At 49.8% G+C, this 16965-nt stretch overlaps 3 protein-coding genes across 7 annotated transcripts; 2 read left to right on the plus strand and 1 right to left on the minus strand.

Moving 5' to 3' along the window:
- Positions 1 to 11: 11 nt before the first annotated feature.
- Positions 12 to 4803, plus strand: LOC141033363 (uncharacterized). Of its 5 annotated transcripts, none has more exons than XM_073506274.1 (7): positions 12 to 152; positions 343 to 569; positions 2742 to 2938; positions 3025 to 3091; positions 3178 to 3272; positions 3347 to 3628; positions 3713 to 4803. In XM_073506274.1, exons 1-4 carry the CDS (start codon positions 136 to 138, stop codon positions 3049 to 3051), a joined length of 468 nt encoding a protein of 155 aa, XP_073362375.1. In that variant the 5' UTR covers positions 12 to 135; the 3' UTR covers positions 3052 to 3091; positions 3178 to 3272; positions 3347 to 3628; positions 3713 to 4803. The 5 variants fall into 5 exon arrangements, 4 of the variants coding, with proteins under 4 accessions (XP_073362375.1, XP_073362374.1, XP_073362372.1 ...); XR_012195221.1 differs by having other exon boundaries at positions 16 to 152; positions 3347 to 3584; positions 3713 to 4000; XM_073506271.1 differs by having other exon boundaries at positions 25 to 162; positions 3713 to 4017.
- LOC141033362 (protein synthesis inhibitor I-like) lies at positions 4076 to 9221 on the minus strand. The gene is made up of 5 exons (XM_073506270.1): positions 8802 to 9221; positions 5709 to 5806; positions 4801 to 5595; positions 4482 to 4653; positions 4076 to 4126 (listed from the first exon to the last, which is right to left on the minus strand). The coding sequence occupies exons 1-3, from the start codon at positions 8940 to 8942 to the stop codon at positions 4809 to 4811; spliced, it is 1026 nt and encodes a 341-aa protein (XP_073362371.1). The 5' UTR covers positions 8943 to 9221; the 3' UTR covers positions 4076 to 4126; positions 4482 to 4653; positions 4801 to 4808.
- A 505-nt stretch (positions 9222 to 9726) lies between these two features.
- Positions 9727 to 11254, plus strand: LOC141033365 (uncharacterized). The gene is made up of 3 exons (XM_073506275.1): positions 9727 to 9804; positions 9906 to 10052; positions 10574 to 11254. The coding sequence occupies exons 1-3, from the start codon at positions 9727 to 9729 to the stop codon at positions 11252 to 11254; spliced, it is 906 nt and encodes a 301-aa protein (XP_073362376.1).
- The last annotated feature ends 5711 nt before the right edge of the window (positions 11255 to 16965 follow it).

Raw genomic sequence — 16965 nt, forward strand, 5'->3', positions numbered from 1 at the left:
AGAAATTTTTCGGCCACAACACGCAACAGCGGGCTGCTTTTGCGTTTCCGAGTGCAGAAAACAGAGAGGAGGGCGGCGGCTGGAGAAGGAGATCGAGAGGACGGCGATGCTTAGCAGCGCCGGTGGCGATTACCCATGGATCCGGTGTGCAGGTGAGCGGCGGTGTGCACCCCATCCCCTTGCCCCTTCCTCTCGCCCCTCCCCTCCCCAATCCTATATGGTATTTGCGCTGCGGGCTGGCCGTGCCGGCCCTTGCTGTGTGGCTGTGCCGGCGGCGTTTTGTAGTGTTTGATTTGTTAGCTTCGGCGCCGCCTCGCTGATTTCTCTGACCCATTGTGGCAGGTTGCCAATCTTCATCGATGGGGTTGTCCCCGCTGGCTCGGATCTGAACGACGGGAGCGAGGCCGGTAGTGGCGGTCCAGTAGGCGTGCGGGAGTCGTCTGTGGCTGCGTACTTCAATGGCGGCGACCCCGCCCGGAACGATGCGAACAGTCTAGTCAGTCAGGCGAGTCTGCGATCAAACCATATCCGCGACCACCCGGCTGAATCTTCAGCGTGTTTGGTTGGAGGTAATTACATTTAGGGAATGGAAATTGAAAGGGTACGAGACTTCAAATCTACTGTTTGAATCGAGGGATTGGAAATTCAGAAGGGAATAGGCATGGGACTTTAGGCTTCAACTCCCACCATTTTATTAACACGGGAGGGGGTGGGAGTTGGAAAGGAATTGTTTTAGTGAGTCAATCTTAGCCCTTCATCATAAATTACGTTAACTTCCCATGTCTAGTTACTCATCAATTCCCATGAAACAAATAAGGGAATACTGTTTCTCTTTAAATCTCACACATAATTTGTATTGTGTGCCAAACAGAGGATTAAGAATAAGACGTCTCATCCCATGTTTAATCTTAATACAACTCCCTACTCTAAACTCCCATACCCCTTCCCAAATATTACCAAATGCGCAGGCATGGCCCAAAAAAAGTTCAGTGATTTTGCTGCACCCGCTATCCTATTGTTGTGCTTGTGGGGATTGGAAAACAAAGTAATAAGCTCATGCGGTCATGCCTGTCTTGTGCCCCCGTAAGGAATTATATAGATTGATTTAAGGATGACCATCGTACGGAATAGAGCCGGGGGGAGGGGTGTTGTTGTTGATGGGGTCGTGTGCTTGGGATGTATCGAAATACTGAGCATTTCCAGCGGCGCCCCCAGCAAGCCCCCCAAGGCCCTTTCTTATCGTTGGCGCTGAAAGCGCAGCCGCGCCCCCCCCAAAAGCCCATTTTTCGCCAGTTAGGGCCGAATTTGGCGTCGGCAGACCCAGGCCGAACCCAGCGCGCTGGGGGCGCCCGGGGGCGCCGGGGCAATCGGTTTTGGGGCGAAAGAACGGCGGGCCCGCCGAGTCAGCGACCCCGCGCCCGCATCGTCCTCATCGCCTCGGTTTCCCGCGGGGAGGCTGGCGCGCTGGTCAGCCTTCCATTGATGCCTCACGGGTGCCGCAGCGAAGGCATGGCGATGCGTGTCCGGCCCTCTCCCGCCACGCATACACACGGCGGACACACGCTCGCCGCCCGCCCGCGGCTATAAAAGCCACCTCTCCCACACCGGTGAGACGCACACTTGCACTCTCTCTACCACCGACGCTCCCGTCTCTCCTCTCTCCTTGGCGTCCCTCCTTTTTCCCCATTGCCGAGCGCTACCCCTGCGCGAGGACGAGGCCCGCCTCCTCTACGAGGCCGGCTACCCGGCCCCGCCGGACATGCGGGTGTCGTGGAGGAGCGCCGGCAGGGTCCAGTGCCGCCGCCTCCCTCTGGGGCGGACCCGTGGGTGGAGATCGCCCGCATCCACGCCTCACTGCCGCAGTCGGCGAGGGACGGGCCGAGGTTCACCTCTGACAGCACGCTGTGGGAGCCGTACTTCAGGCGGCGTCACGCCGAGCAACTCGAGGCCACCAACGGCATCGAACCCCGCGGCCTCCAAAACTCGGAAGGGTGCCGCCGATGGTGGGCGTGCCAGGCCACACGTTGGAGGCCGTCCTCGAATACATCGAGGGCGGCAACACGCCGCGGCTGGAGTACCCGTCGGCCCCCACCTTCTCCCTCCGGTGTGGCAGCTCGTGGACGCCGAGGCGCATGGAGCCGGAGTCCTCCTTGTCTGGCTCCCGCTCCCGCTCCTCCGGCTCACCCGCTCTCCGCCCTGTCAAGCCGGAGCCCCAAGACACGCCGCTCGGTCGGCGCACCCGCGGCGGCGGCATCGCCATCAACGAGCCCTCCCCACCTCTGCCCGGCTCGTTAGGCCGAAGAAGGAGCCGTGCGTCGTCGAGCCGGTGCTCCTCGCCATGAAGGTTTCCTTTATTAGTTTGTTTTTCACAAGTTCCTGTAAATATGTCAATGAACTCGCCAAGTTTGCTCGAATTTGCGTCGTGTTTGGCTGAACTGTGGCCGAGTTTTGTTTTTGAAAAAAAACAAAAAAACGGCGTCTGGGGCCGGCCTTGGGTCGGCGGTTGGGAAACATCTCGCCCCGACGCCGAGATTTTCGCCGGCGCGCCCCCAGGCGGCGCTATTTGAGCGCCCCTGGGGGGGCCAAATCGAGTGGATATGCTCTAATGCTCGCATGCTGTGATTAGGTGTTGTGTGCTCTGATTTTTTTGTTGTTCTGGTAGCAGAGAAGTAGAAGTGTAGGGTTCTGACTTCTGAGTCCGCCGTCTATGCACTGAATCTTCTTTCTATTTTGCTGGACAGAGTTAGCGTGGTTGCGAGCGCCATGCGCTAGCAGAATGGGTGCTCTGGAGAAAATGATAAGAGGATTTGCAGAGAGGGATGGCGAAGAAGTGATCAAGCTGGAGCTGGGCAACACCTTCAACTCACTGACAAAGGCATACCACTGCTACAATTTGTATTCCTGGGAGCACAGATTGATACTCACTCCGTCCCAAAATGTAAGATCATTTTTTATCATTTTTGTCATATGATAGTGTAAAAGTGTTAAAAATGATCTTACATTTTGGGATGGATGGAGTATCAGATATGGAAAGAGCCGGCTCAATCCTGAGAAGTGGAAGACAATGCAGGAAATTGTTTGTGGACGCTCGGTAGGGAGTTCAGCCTAAGATATGTAAGTTGCTGAGCTGAATTTAAGATGTACCGTGCTGACAAATATTCTCGTTGGTTTGTCTAGGGGAAACCTTTGCATGAGAACAGGTGCGGGTGTACATGAGGTTGTAGTTTGATCGCCAGTCCGATGAGAGCTACGAGGAGAAAAGAACCAAGATTGTAAGTTAAAACTGTTCTGTGACGAAGAGTCTAGTCTTGAATGAGTGAGCTGACAAAAACCGTTTCACATTCAGGGTGGCGACGTCCTCAAAACGAACTCGTCAATTGAAATACATGCCAGCAAGGTGTACACTCGGGCGAGCAATTCGGCCAAATTTTGTACTAGTTGGGTGGGTATCGGGTCGAACAGGCTGAGAACAATGAATTATACAGGGCAACACACACTCGGCCTGAAAAGAAGGGAGAAATGGAGCAGGGTTGTTTTCCTGGTGAAGATGATTGACAATTGAGCAGAATCTGAATGTGAATGTGGTATGTTCGAACATATGGGCATGTTATGCTGTCATGTTCTTAAGGTGTGCACAAGTACAGAAATTGTGAAGCTGATCATTAGCCCAATCCTGGGAGCTAACCTATACTATTTGTTTTGCATGAGACAGATTATGGACTATCGTGGCATGACAGAGATACCAGAAAGGCACATTGTAAAAAGGTGGACAAGGGATGTGAGGGATGTTTTGCCAGATCACCTTCAGCATTACCAGGGAGACCAGCTCTGTGCCACCGCGCTAACATTCAGGCATACAAGAATGTACGTCAAGGCACTAGAGCTGGTTAAGCTCGAAGATGTGAGTGTGGAAGCGTATGAAAGACTGATGAGTCTGTTCGAGCAAGCCATTGTTGTGATGACGCCATTTGAGCATGCCAGGGATGGGCTTGGGCTCGAGGACCGTGCTACCAATAAGCAAGCCACCAAGGTAGCTGAGCAGGCAGTAACTGTTGACAGCGCACACGACAGGATGTCAGGGCACAGCAACCTCCTTCGTGATTGGGAGCACCCCTGAAGATGAGGACTGCAGGGAGGCCTATGAACACGAGGGACAAGACGCTGTATGAAGGCCTGAGCAAAGAGGAGTAGATTCTGTAGCATCTGCAAAACGCAGGGTCGTAAGAGAACAACATGCCCGCAGCAAGGAGACGCTCCTAAAACGCAGATGAAGGAAGCAAAGTGCAGCAACCTATTGATACGGACGATGGGATGAGAGGTAATCGGACATGACAGAGGTAATCGGATATATCGACAGAATGAAAAATCGGCGAGCCGTGCCATGCCAACCGAACCAACTGAAAAACCAGAGTTTGGGGAGACAAGTACCCGGTTTAATTATTATTATTAGGGGAGATATAAGTGCCCCTATGCTTTAATACATGTTCAACACAACTTGGCAGGGTAACATCCCAGAAGAATATTTATTCAGCATGGAGTTAGGAACCAAGTCAACTCCATGTGTTGTAGCTTTTTATTTATTCCTTATTAGGCTTCAGATCCAGAGGAGGGGTAGCACTCCATCACTGCACTCCATCTTGCCCTTCTCCACACCTGTAGTTCAACAAAAGCACATTCAGCTCAAGGCTGCTGTCATGGATCTAAAACCCCAGGAAAGTTCATGGTACTAATGGTGGGCAGAGTATCCAATTCAGCATTGTAAATTGCATGGTATGAATAAAACGAAAGAAAAATACTTGCCTGCATACCTAAGGGCGGTGGCCCCAGCCCATTATGCTATCCTGGCATCTTTTGCCCTTTATCAGCAGTCTCAAGAGATATGGAGCTCCTGTTTTTGATGTTCTAAGTTTGAACCGTACATTGTCATAGTTCCACAATGTCTCATAATAATAGGTTTTACCATATTTGAGGGTGGGTTTCCACTTCTCCAGCACACCACACGACAGTGAAGCCCAGCTAACTAAGAGCTCCTTAGGCCGCTGAATATAGTATCCAGTCCTTGAGTTCCATTTATCAAGTAAAGATTCATGAATCTCCGTGAACCTCTGTGCCTCACATAATACTACAGAGTACCTTGCCAGTGAAGTTGTCATCTGAAAGAAGTCGCTGACTCCATGTTTGTACCGAGAAAGAATCTTCAAAGCTCTCTTCATTGCCCTTTTGCCTAGATCAAGGTTTGCAAGGTTTGACCTACGACCAACTAGGTCTCTATAACTTCCACCGATTCCTAGAGAAATGGATCCGGGGAGCATACTTGAATATTCGGCGAATGAATGGATAATTCCTTGGGGATTTATGTATCCACCGATATACAGGTTATCGCTTCTAATCAGAAATACCACCTGATCATGGCCATTTACAATCTTGTTATATAACCAGGCCGGCGGTGGTTTTGCAACTCCAGTCTGATTTTCAAGCACAGGCAGACCTTCCCTTGACATGGTAAATGGCGAGCGCATTTTGGCTACTCGACGTCCTTCCCGAGCCAACCTAGCATAGTCCTCTAGATCCGCTTCCATCCCAATAAGTGGCACTCTGCCAATTAAAAAAGAACTAATTACTAAAGGCCATGAAATATTCGCATACTGTATACTTGTATTTATGCATTTAGTATAAGGAAAATAAAAACAAAAAAAAGAGGTTCATACCCATTAATACTCTCAGGAATCTTGATAGCACTAGCAGGTTGAAATGCAATTACAACTCCTACCAATGTAATGAGAAGCTTTGCAATAGGAGTGAGTCTCTGCACAAAAAATGAAGACAAAGATGATTATGAGTACTTGTCTTTTGGTACGTACTTATATTTTTATATTTATTTTTTGCCGCTGCCGGGGTTGATACTAAAACTGAGTGTCGTAAATCTCATGAGATACAAGCCTATTTATTGTTTAGGAAAACTCTTAGTATTATCTACCGAGTCATTTGCTCGGTCCCACACACACCGCATCCATATCTCTCCCAGTCATATCTTTTCTCCGCGACTTTTCTCGCCCGCAACTTATCTTTCTCCTCCATTTAAAGCATCTTCAACAGCCGCGCCAAAAGACGCGCTCGCGGTAAACTGGGCTTTTAGCACGTGCGGGACGTTTTCGCGCGCTCCAGCGGTGGCGGGAAACGATTGCGCGCGCGCGGGAAAAGGCGGCAGCCCGCACGCTAGATTTGGCGCACCGCGTTCGGCGCGCCTATAAATTGCGGCGCCCTCTGCCACTCTCTCTCGCTCCCTCTAGCGCTTTCTCTCCTCGCCGCCGACACGACACCACCGCGCCATCATGCCGCCTCGCCGCCGGGGAGGTTCGGGTTACCGCGGCGTCCGCGTGCGTCCGTCCGGCACATACTCCGCCTCGATCCGGTTGGGCGGTGGCGTGCGCCTCGGCCTCGGAACCTTCGACACCGCCCAGGACGGTGCCCGCGCGTACGACGCTGCGGCGTGGCGCCTCCGACGGTCCCGTTGGGACATGAACTTCACTGACGTGGCGACGCCGGAGCGGGCACATGAGTTGGCTCCTTTCCCGCGGCTTATCACCGACGAGGATCGGCGCAAAAACCGGAGGCGGGAGCGCTGTCTTAGCCTGGCCGAGATGGACGAGGAAGCCATGGCGTTGTGGAGGCAACGCTTCCCGCAAGATATTATCAATGAGGAACAGTTCTTCACCGAGAGGAGGGCGGGGAGGGAGGAGAGGAGGAAGGAGCGAGCCGCCTATCACGAGGACAAGCGAACGCGAAAGGCGGTCGCTAAATACAACATCGCGCTAGAAGATGCGTAGTCCTGGGACTCCCGCGACGAGCGGTTCCTTGACGCCTACGCTCCAACGTCTGAGGAGGACATCACCGAGGCAGAGTCCGAGTCGGAGAATGACGAGTAGTAGTAGTTTTTCGTTTTATTTATGTATCGTAGAACTATGTACTATGGACTATGTATTGTAGGAGAAGACTGAACTATGTACGCATTTCTATAAAATATAGCGCGCCTGCTGGAGCGGCTCGGGCGCGCTTTATTTTGCGGCGACCGCTGGAGCCAGCGCACCGCCGCGCGCAAAACCTGGCTCACCCGGCGCTGTATTCTGACTTTTAACGCGTCGCGCGTTGCGCGGCTTTTGGAGATGCTCTTACCCCCTTACCTCTCGCCGGATATGGAGACAGCTCTCGGCCGCTACCACCACTTTCCCCGCCACCGTGAATATAGAGAGGATTCAGACGCCGACCACCCTCCCGCGCATCCAAATCCCGACCGCGAAATTGATGCAACATCGCCGGTTGCATCACCGAGCGTCGCGGGTTGCTGTGATAGAGCTTCCTCGCGCGCCTGCCAGCGCTACGATGGAGATTCAGCGTGCGACCGCCAGCGCTGCGATAGAGGATCGCGTGTCGGCGCTGCAATGGAGCACCGCGTGCTGCTGAGGGCGATGCGATAGAGCTTCAGCGTGCGACCGCCGGCGCTGTGATAGAGGATCGCGTGCCGGCGCTGCAATGGAGCATCGCGTGGTGCTGAGGGCGACGCGATAGAGCTTCAGCATGCCACGGACGGCGCGTCGAGCCGGAGTTCCCCTCGCGTGAACCACCTGGTGCTGCGACCCGCGTATCTTGCCGGCAACGGAATCTGACAACGAAACACGCACGGTGGTGTGCACGCGGCGGCGGAGTCTCAATGCAGCGTGGGCGGGTTGCAATGTTCAGATGCTACTCTCGTCAGTGCTGCCGGCGATGTGGCGCTCCTCGGCGGCCACCGGTGCTGCGATGCAACGTTCATCGACGTCAGCCGGCATTGTAATGGAGCACTGCGTGCTGCCGAGGACGCTGCAATGGAGCTTCAGCGTGTGACCGCTGGCGCGTCGAGCCGGAGTTCTCCCTCGCGTAAACCACCTGCTGCTGCGACCCGTGTATCTCGCCGGCGACGGAAGCTGACAACGCAACACGCATGGTGGTGCACGCGCGGCGGCGGAGCTTCAATGCAGCGTGGAGAGGGGTAGTTGCAATGTTCAGATGCAACTCCCGTCAGTGTTGCCGGCAATGCGGCGCTCATCGACGGCAGCGGGCACAGCGACACGGCGCTCCTCGGCAACTTCCAGTGCTGCAAAACGCTCGTCGGTGCTGTCGGCGGTTCTATGCAACACGTGTGTCGCTGCGAAGAGGAACCAGTGATGCGCGATGCAGCGCTCATCGGCGGCGTCGGTGCTGTGGTGGAGGCACTAGTGCTGCGGGAGCGGCGGCAGTGCTGCAAAGCATCCACGGTCAGAGTGGGGGTGGCGGAGCTGCAAGGCACCAATGGCAAGGACGGTGGCCGGCGTCGCTCTGATTTTTTGTAGCACGAGTGCTGCCGCGTGGCGAGAGATGCAACAGGTAGTGCGCAGCCTCGTGTCTCGTCGGGGTCGCAGCATCCGCTGCTGGGTGGCCGCCGGCGCCGGTGCCACGGCGGAAGCGTTGAAGCTCATGTGGTGTCGCGTTGTGTGTAGACCCGGGGAAAGGAAAGGAAGACTGGCTGCATCACATGAATCGAACGGCCACCGCGCCTGAATCGTACGGCTGGCTAGCCGGATGATTTCCTGGGGAAATCATCCGGCTGATCCGTAGCAGCCGCCGCTATTGTTTGTCACCGCTTAACCGACAGATCGATTAGACATATCCTCCTCTAATTAAGATCTAGTCTAGTAAAAAACTGCTCAGATTCTAAAAAAGACTGCTGGAATCTACTTCCACTGGAGTATATATATATACATAAAAGGGGGAGAAGGCATCGGTACCTGATTGTTGACGATGCTGCGGTTGACTGATGTGTCCGCCTCAACCTCCTCCGCCGCCGCTACGGCCTCCACCGGCGACAAATCAACCGCCGCCGCCGCTACGGCCTCCACCTGCAAAGTCGCCGCTTCTTCCCAGTCCATCGTAGCAGCGGGCAGCGGCAGCGTCTCGGGAGTGCGCAGAGAGTGGCGGCGCAGGCCCAGTGCTCACGGGCAGGTGGCGAGCAAGAGCAGCGTGAGGGGAATGTGGAGGAATAAATAAAAAGGGAAAATCGTGGCGGCGCAGGCCCAGTGCTCACGGGCAGGTGGCGAGCAAGAGCAGCGTGAGGAGGGGATTCCTTTGTGTGGAGCAATAAATAAAAGGGCAAATCGTGTTTTAGACGAGTATGTGGGATAAGCGATAATACTACATCCTACATCCACGGAGAGACAAATGGGATACCCGCCTAAAGCACATCGCTTCCTTCCACTACCGTTACGCTGTGTTGTGCAGCCTGTGCTTACGTTGTTTACGCTGGAGCGCCAAACTCCCAAGCATCAACCAACGGCACATAGCTACAAACTAAACAACATAGTTAATTGCAAGGAACTACCACACTTCGGCACGTCGTGACGAATCAGTACCATCAGTCATTTTTTTTGCAGTTCAGTACCAGCTCAGAGCCTAAGTGTTGCGAAACGGTCTGACAGTCGTATAAGCCCGTATTGACCACGTATCTGACCGACCGGCCCAAGTGTCAGGTGCCACGGTGGCCTACCCGCTCGGTCACTCGTTCCAGCCCGGCTCGTTCGCACCATGTAGCTGGGTCGGGGCTCGTCGGACCGGAGCCAACCGCACTCTGTCCCTCTCCTCGCCCCATCGCCCTCGTCGCTCCAATCCACCGCCACTCACCGCGCAGACCGCCGCGTCCGCCATCGCCGCCGCGCCATGGTCTTCGAGGATGAGAGCAGCGATGACTTGTCCAACCTGCAGATCTCCTCCTCCGAAGACGGTATGCATTATCAGGTCAGTGGTAGAGCTAGGGTGAGTTAGGGTTAGGGTTTCTGATTTAAGGATTTTGGGGATTTGCTGATCTGGTTTTCTGATTTGGGGATTTGCTCCTGTAGATTCCTGCTAGTATTGAAGACCAAGACTACAATGGCTTGGAGAAGGCATCAGAAGGGCTCTGCGTGGAGCATCGGCTGCCAACTGAGCGTCGTGTAGCTTTTGAATCATTTGAGACGGGCAGGAGGTTTCTAGTTTGTGCTCAGCCTGTAAGATTCATGCTCTCTCTCTATGTTCACTGTAATATAGTTGGTAGCCTCTGTTTAGTAAGTTAGTACTACTGATGGAGTACTCCTACTGATGATGAAGCACATTGTTTAGTTATTTATTAGTAAGTTAGTAGCTTTGATGCTCACCTTTGTTAAACATGCCACCTGATGTTAGTAATATATATGGGCAGCAGCTTAGTTGGTAGTGGAGATGCTCATAGTTTAGTTATTTATTAGTACTGAAGCTCACTGCAACATGTTGTGTAGGCATGTGCTCATGTATATTCATGTTTAGTTAAATTGCCCACTTTTTTGTAGTAGTATATATGACCAGCAGCTTAGTTAGCAGTGTAAATGCTAATTTTTAATTGAGGCAGTATAGGTTGCAGTAGAAGTAGCACTTTTTAGTTGACCACATGTATAGGTTGTAGTTCTTATGCTCTTAGTTGATTTTTTAAAAGTGCCCTTTCATAATTGTAATTCTTGAGAGAGTAACAATATAAATGTTTACTATATTACAGGAAAGTGAGAATTGTGGTTTTCTTGCGTGGGTTGACCCAGAGTGGCCTCCCACAATGCAAAATGCATTGTTGAAGCTTTGGGAAATGTTTGAAGACAGCAGGCATGCTAGGAGGAAGGATAACCTGGAAAGTTCACTTACTATCCACCACCTTAAAGAAGAGAAAAGGAATCTGGATGCCAACTATGACAAACTAGTTGAAGATGTCCATCAACTTCTCGGTGCACAGGAGGACAGGGTGTTGGATTTGAGCTATGTGCAAGCTAAGGAGAAGAGAGCTGAGGTTGCCAGTGCATCAGCTGTGGCTGGCATGAAGAATGAGATGGAGAAGAAAGAGGCAGAGAACTTGAAGCTGAAAGAGAAGTATAAAGTGCTGATGAACCTGCTAGAAGCTCAAGGCAGTGTCATTAGGAACCTGAAGACGAATCATTTGAAAGAGAAGGAAAAGCTAACTGAAGGCAACAACAATTTAAAGATTCAGGTTGATGAGCTCACCAAGTCTGTGAAAAAACTCACAGAAGAGAATGTGCAGCTGAACCTTCACATGTATGATCTCAAGAGGGGACATGAGAATCTGATAAAATGCAGGGATGAGTTAAAGCTCCAGCTAGCTGTTCAGTTCAATTCACTTGAGAAGAGCAAAGAGAAGTTGAAGTTGATCCATGACATCTTGAAGGAATGAGGTAGATGAAGATGATCTGGTAGATGAAGTAGAGCATACCTATCATGATATATGTTGCTTTGATAGAAGGCTTTGCTAATCTTTTGTGAAGGGTGGTTTAGTGAAGTGTAATGTATGGATGTAGTAGTTGTGAACAATGTTGAACTCCACTATGCTATGGTCTTTAGCTAATGTTGTAAGAATCTATTAATTATGGCTGTAAGAATCTATGGTTATGTTGAACTCCACTATGCTACGTTATTTAGCTAATGCTTTCTTAGATGGCTCAAGTTATACCTCTGATGAAATATGTTGCTTTGATGGCTGTTAGATGGCTCAAGTTATACCTCTAAACTAACGAATCCTGGTCCAAATCAAACCTTAGTGACGTTTTAGCCAAAAAAACGCTAACGTGGCCACTGTCCTATAGCCAAAAAACGCTCTGAGTGGTGGCCCTGGTTATAACAGCAATGCGTGGGGGCGAACAGGAAACGGATTGGGGATTTGGGGGAAAAACTAGGGTTAGGCGACGGCGGAGGCGATTCCTGAGCGGGCCGGCGGCGGAGGCGATCTCGCAGGGGGCGGCAGCGGCGGCGGCTGCGTCCAAGGCAATGTCGTGGTCTTCGGGTCATTCTCAGGCTCCCAGCTTCCGTCGAGCCTCTGGAAGGAGAGGGGACGAATCGAGGTCGCCGGTGCCCTACCGTGAGAGCCCGATGGCGTACGAGCCGGAGAAGCTCTGCTGGTGCAGGCCGCGTTGGAAGGCCCCGAGATGGATCTCATGGAGCCATCAGAACCCAGGCGGAGGTACTACGCCTGCGTGGATGCCATGGTGAGCTTCATTTTTGTTCTATTTTTCTGTTCATTAGATCTTCTCCCCTCTCAAACCCTGATTTCTGTTGGTACAGCATGGTAGTTGTGGCTTTGTTGAATGGCATCATGATCATCTGCCCAAGTTTTTGAGTGATTTGATCGGAGATTTGCGGGATGAAGTGTGTAGGCTGAGAGGTGAATCAAGTGTTGCTGTGTTTGAAGATGACACTGCAGTTGTGGCTCTGCCTGAAGCTCAAAGAGGAAGAGAGGTGGTGGCTATGTCTTTGGAAGACCAGCTCAATGAGAAAAATGCAGAGATAGATGCACTGAAGGGGAAATATCAGAATGTTGTCTTTCTTTTTCTTGTCTTTGTGGTAGGTTTAGTGACAGCTAAGATGCTGCTGCAGTAAGCTTGTTTAGTGGTAGTTGTGGTCAGGTTTAGTGGTACTGGTCAGTAGTTTAGACTCAAGTGATCTTTTGGCACTGAAGATGCAAGTTGTGGTCAGGTTGATCCTTGGTTTACTGAATGGTTGTGGTCAGGTGTTGCTGGAACTGAATGTTTATCCTAGTCATGTTGATCCTAGTAATGTGTTAGCTAGGTGTCTTTGTAAAAAAGATTTGGTATGTTGATCCTAGTAATGAAGTATGTGGCCATTATGGCATTATCATCCAGTTTGAGCATGATCTAAACTCATCTAAAATGTTGAATAATATTGACATGAGCATGGTTTCTTGACAAATGACCAAATTTATGTGCATGATATGTTGACAGGAGCATCTTTGCAATAACACAAAAAGCATTGAATTCTTGAATAATGCCAAATGACCAAATATTGCAGGCATAATATGTTGACAGGAGCATGATATGTTCACAAATGACCAGATGAGACTTAGTACACATCAGACCCAACTTAGTACTACATCAGAACATACATGGTTTTGTAGCACAAACAACTTAGTTCAGAAGCAAAATCCATAAGCATTTTCTGGTACACATCAGACCAAAGTTGCAACATGCAACCATCAGAATCATTCTATCACTCAATGGTTACCACTGGCAGTAAAGAATTACATCAAGCGAGTATAATTCCCTAGGACACTTGAAGGAGCACCAGAAGTAGAAGGACCGGAAGATGAAGCTCCAGTAGCAAATCTTGGGGCAGTGAAAGGCCTTGCAAATCTTGCACTAGCTAACCCTCTAGCAGATCTGGCAGTAGCAGATCTTGCAGAAGCAGATCTTGCAGTAGCAGTCCTTGCTGGTGGCTACTATGATCCTGATGGAGTATCTTCATTCCTTGATCTTGCAGGTGGAGTGGCTTCATTCCTTGATCTTGCAGGTGGAGTAGCTGTTGGGGAACATAGTAATTTCAAAAAAAAAAATCCTACGTACATGCAGATCATGGTGATGCATAGCAACGAGAGGGAAGAGTGTTGTCTACGTACCCTCGTAGACCAAAAAGCGGAAGCGTTAGCGCAACGCGGTTGATGTAGTCGTACGTCTTCACGATCCGACCGATCAAGTACCGAACGCACGACACCTCCGAGTTCAGCACACGTTCAACTCGATGACGTCCCTCGAACTCCGATCCAACCGAGCTATGAGGGAGAGTTCCGTCAGCACGACGGCGTGGTGACGATGATGATGTTCTACCGACGCAGGGCTTCGCCTAAGCACCGCTACGATATTATCGAGGTGGATTATGGTGGAGGGGGGCACCGCACACGGCTAAGAGATCCAAGGGATCAATTGTTGTGTCTATGGGGTGCCCCCTCCTCCGTATATAAAGGAGGGAGGGAGGAGGTGGCCGGCCAAGGGGGAGAGGCGCGCCCAAGGGGGGGAGTCCTACTCCCACTAGGAGTAGGACTCCTCCCTTTCCTAGTAGGAGTAGGAGAGGGGGGAGCAAAGGGAGAGGAGGAGGAGGAGAGAGGGGGCCGGCCCCCTTTGCCCTAAACCAATTCGGTTTGGGCCTTGGGGGGGGGCCCACACCTCCCTTGCTGCCCTCTATTTCCACTAAGGCCCATGTAGGCCCATTAAGCTCCGGGGGGGAGGGGGTTCCGGTAACCCCCGGTACTCCGGTATTTATCCGGTAACCCCCGAAACTCTTTCGGTGTCCGAATCTGGCCCTTTCCTTTTCCACCTCAAGCTTCTCAGCATAATGTGGTGTAATCTCCTACAGAGATGCCTTTCCTCTCTCTCTGTTATTATCCCACCTCACCATCTGCTTGTCCTTAATACCATCAATCATAGTCCTAATACGTTTTTTCCTAAAATCTAGGATGTACTTGTGGAACACCTCAGACAGGTTGTTAACAACCAAGTCTGTCTTGCAGTTAGTGTCAAAAGCATGCCTAGCCCATGTGTGCTTAGGTATTCCACTTAGCCACTTCCAAGCTTCCTCACTCTCATTTTTCAAGTCATTCATGGCAATGTTAAACTTGTGCTGGTTATAAGCATAGCTGGCATTATCCATGCATTTTTTAAGATCTTCCCCCCTAAACCCAGCATTCTGGAAATTTGCATAGAGGTGTCTAAGGCAAAATCTTTGATGGCAGTTTGGAAAAACTTGGTTTACTGCATTTAGTAGCCCCTGTTCACATAGCATGCTAGACTTAGCTGATGTACTACTGCATCTAGAACATAACATGCTAATGCAGAACATAACAGCAAGAACATAACAGGAAGATGCATGCATACCTTCTGTCTATCAGACATGATAGTATAACGCCCAAATTTCCCAACTTCTCCTCCTAGACATATCTTCAGTTGGTGTAGAAACCAACACTAGTTAACTGTGTCCTCTTGTCGAACAATAGCAAATGCAAGTGGGAAAATATTATTATTCCCATCTTTTCTAGTGGCAGCCAGGATTTGAGCACCAGTGGTGAGCTTAATAAAGCATCCATCAACACCTGTTGTTGCAACCAAAGAACAATTTAAACTTCTATAAAGCACTACTAAACTATATATTTAAGTCACTAAAAATAACTATAAAGCATTACTAAACTATATATTTCAGTCACTAAAAAGAACTATAAAGCATTACTAAACTATATTGGCATAGTTAACAATGAACTAAAAAGATTGTGATGTACAAATAACAATGATTTGAGCAGCAGTGATAATGGCATAACTAACCAATGAATGGTCTGCATCCATTGAGAAATCCCTCCCTTGCTCCATTTATGCAGAAGAACATAGCATGAAAGATTGGTTCTGGATGTGGTATTTTTGTAGTTGGTTTTGGAGTAACTGTTGTAACTACAACTCTACTACCAGGGTTTGTATCCATGATGGTCTGAGCAAATCCCTAAGTCTGGGATACTGCTTCTTGTGCTTCCTAGCACAGCTTCTACAACAAGGTTTTTGGTCCTATAGGCCATGTGCCTTGGCACATCAACACCATACTTCTCATTGCAGTTGTTAATCATTGTGGTTGGATCAGACCTGAACAGTGACTCATAGGTCTTTGCAAGCCACTTGGCACTAATCCTTGATGTCTCAGTGCTGCCAGGGCAAGTGTGCTCCAGCCTTATTTTCTTAATAGCAAAAGTCTTCCCCCCTTTGATAACTGCAGCAACTATGCAAAACTGGCAGTGCTCTTTCTTACAACAGGCAATGATCCTTTGGTCTGAATTTCTGTGATACCTGAAGTCTCTGGCCTGTGTGATGTGCAAGCTCAACAAAGCATCTCTGAATTGCTGCTGATCCTTAAAGCACATGTACAGACATAACTGCTGATGTGGTTGCTCAAGTTTGTCATTGTACCAGATCCTTGGTTTCCTTTTCTTGGCCCTACTCTTCCTCCCTTTAGGTAGAACAAATGACAGTGGCTCATGTCCATCATCTTCATCCTCAAAAAGCAAACCATCATCTTCTTCATCTGATGAAGGAATGAAATCAGGTTTCACCTCCTCCAACACACTTGAATATGACCTAGTAGTAGGGCCTCTCCTAACTACCAGCTTCTTTCTCCTTTTTGCAGGTTTTTGCATTGCTGCTTCTTCTGTTGCAACAACATTGACCTCATCGTCCTTCTCCTGCTCCTCCTCCTCCTCCATCTCAAACAAATCCTCAACCTCAGTGTCACCCTCATAATGTACTTGTTCCTCTTCTGAATCTTCCATCTGAATATTGATCTTCAACTTCTTGCTTTGCTAGTTTATTCCCCTCAATTATCTCTGTGTCTTCACATATCCTGTACTTCTCCATGCAGAAAGGATTGTTATCACTGTCATATGCATCCTCACAGTCATCACTATTATTATGTCCCTCCTCTAGCAGTGCCTCTTCCTCCATTACAGCTTTCAGCTTCCCCTTACTGAAATTTCTGCTCTCTTGTGTGCACTGACTATGAAAAACAACACCTTCTTTATCAACAGCAAGAACTGCAGGCTCACTGAGATCATACACTAAAGGTGGTTCATACAATATAGTTGCTAAATCTTCTTCTCTCCTCTGACAGACATTGCTGTACTTTGATCTCACTAAATCTTCTTCTATTTGACGTACAAAAGGTGTTGTTGCCCTCACTAGCAAATTCAGAACTAAACTATGCTCATATTCCTTCTTAAGTTGCTGCAGTTTGATGTTTGTGTCAATCAATTCTAACACATGCTCTCTTTCCTCTCCACTGCCTAAATTCTTCATGTGGTACAGTTCATCAGAGAAGGAATAACCTTGTGTGTGCATCAGTGCATATAAGTTCAGAAATCTCACATCTGAGTTGCATATCTTCCTATCCAGATTATGTTGTGTATCAAAATGAATCCCAACATCCCAAACAGCATCATCCAAACTACAATTGACAGTACAAACAACATCATGAGCAACTAACACTAGCCCCCTGTTTTGAAATATACAGAAAGAAGGAGAGAAGAGAGGGACTTACAGCACACCGCCAGCTGCTCCACTGGTCCACTGA

The sequence above is a fragment of the Aegilops tauschii genome, unplaced genomic scaffold (genome assembly GCF_002575655.3).
Source record: "Aegilops tauschii subsp. strangulata cultivar AL8/78 unplaced genomic scaffold, Aet v6.0 ptg000680l_obj, whole genome shotgun sequence".
Taxonomy (NCBI): Eukaryota; Viridiplantae; Streptophyta; class Magnoliopsida; order Poales; family Poaceae; genus Aegilops; species Aegilops tauschii.

Excerpts from the sequence above, each read along its gene's own strand:
- LOC141033363 (XM_073506271.1), top strand. The coding sequence starts at position 107 with ATGCTTAGCAGCGCCGGTGGCGATTACCCATGGATCCGGTGTGCAGGT. Across the intron at positions 163-342 it reads CGGTGTGCAGGTGAGCGGCG|GTTGCCAATCTTCATCGATG; the intron begins GTGTGCACCCCA and ends CCATTGTGGCAG. Across the intron at positions 2,939-3,024 it reads TACTCACTCCGTCCCAAAAT|ATATGGAAAGAGCCGGCTCA; the intron begins GTAAGATCATTT and ends ATGGAGTATCAG.
- LOC141033362 (XM_073506270.1), bottom strand. The coding sequence starts at position 8,942 with ATGGACTGGGAAGAAGCGGCGACTTTGCAGGTGGAGGCCGTAGCGGCG. Across the intron at positions 5,807-8,801 it reads GCAGCATCGTCAACAATCAG|AGACTCACTCCTATTGCAAA; the intron begins GTACCGATGCCT and ends TTTTTTGTGCAG. Across the intron at positions 5,596-5,708 it reads ATTCCTGAGAGTATTAATGG|AGTGCCACTTATTGGGATGG; the intron begins GTATGAACCTCT and ends TTTAATTGGCAG.
- LOC141033365 (XM_073506275.1), top strand. The coding sequence starts at position 9,727 with ATGGTCTTCGAGGATGAGAGCAGCGATGACTTGTCCAACCTGCAGATC. Across the intron at positions 9,805-9,905 it reads AAGACGGTATGCATTATCAG|ATTCCTGCTAGTATTGAAGA; the intron begins GTCAGTGGTAGA and ends TTGCTCCTGTAG. Across the intron at positions 10,053-10,573 it reads TTCTAGTTTGTGCTCAGCCT|GAAAGTGAGAATTGTGGTTT; the intron begins GTAAGATTCATG and ends ACTATATTACAG.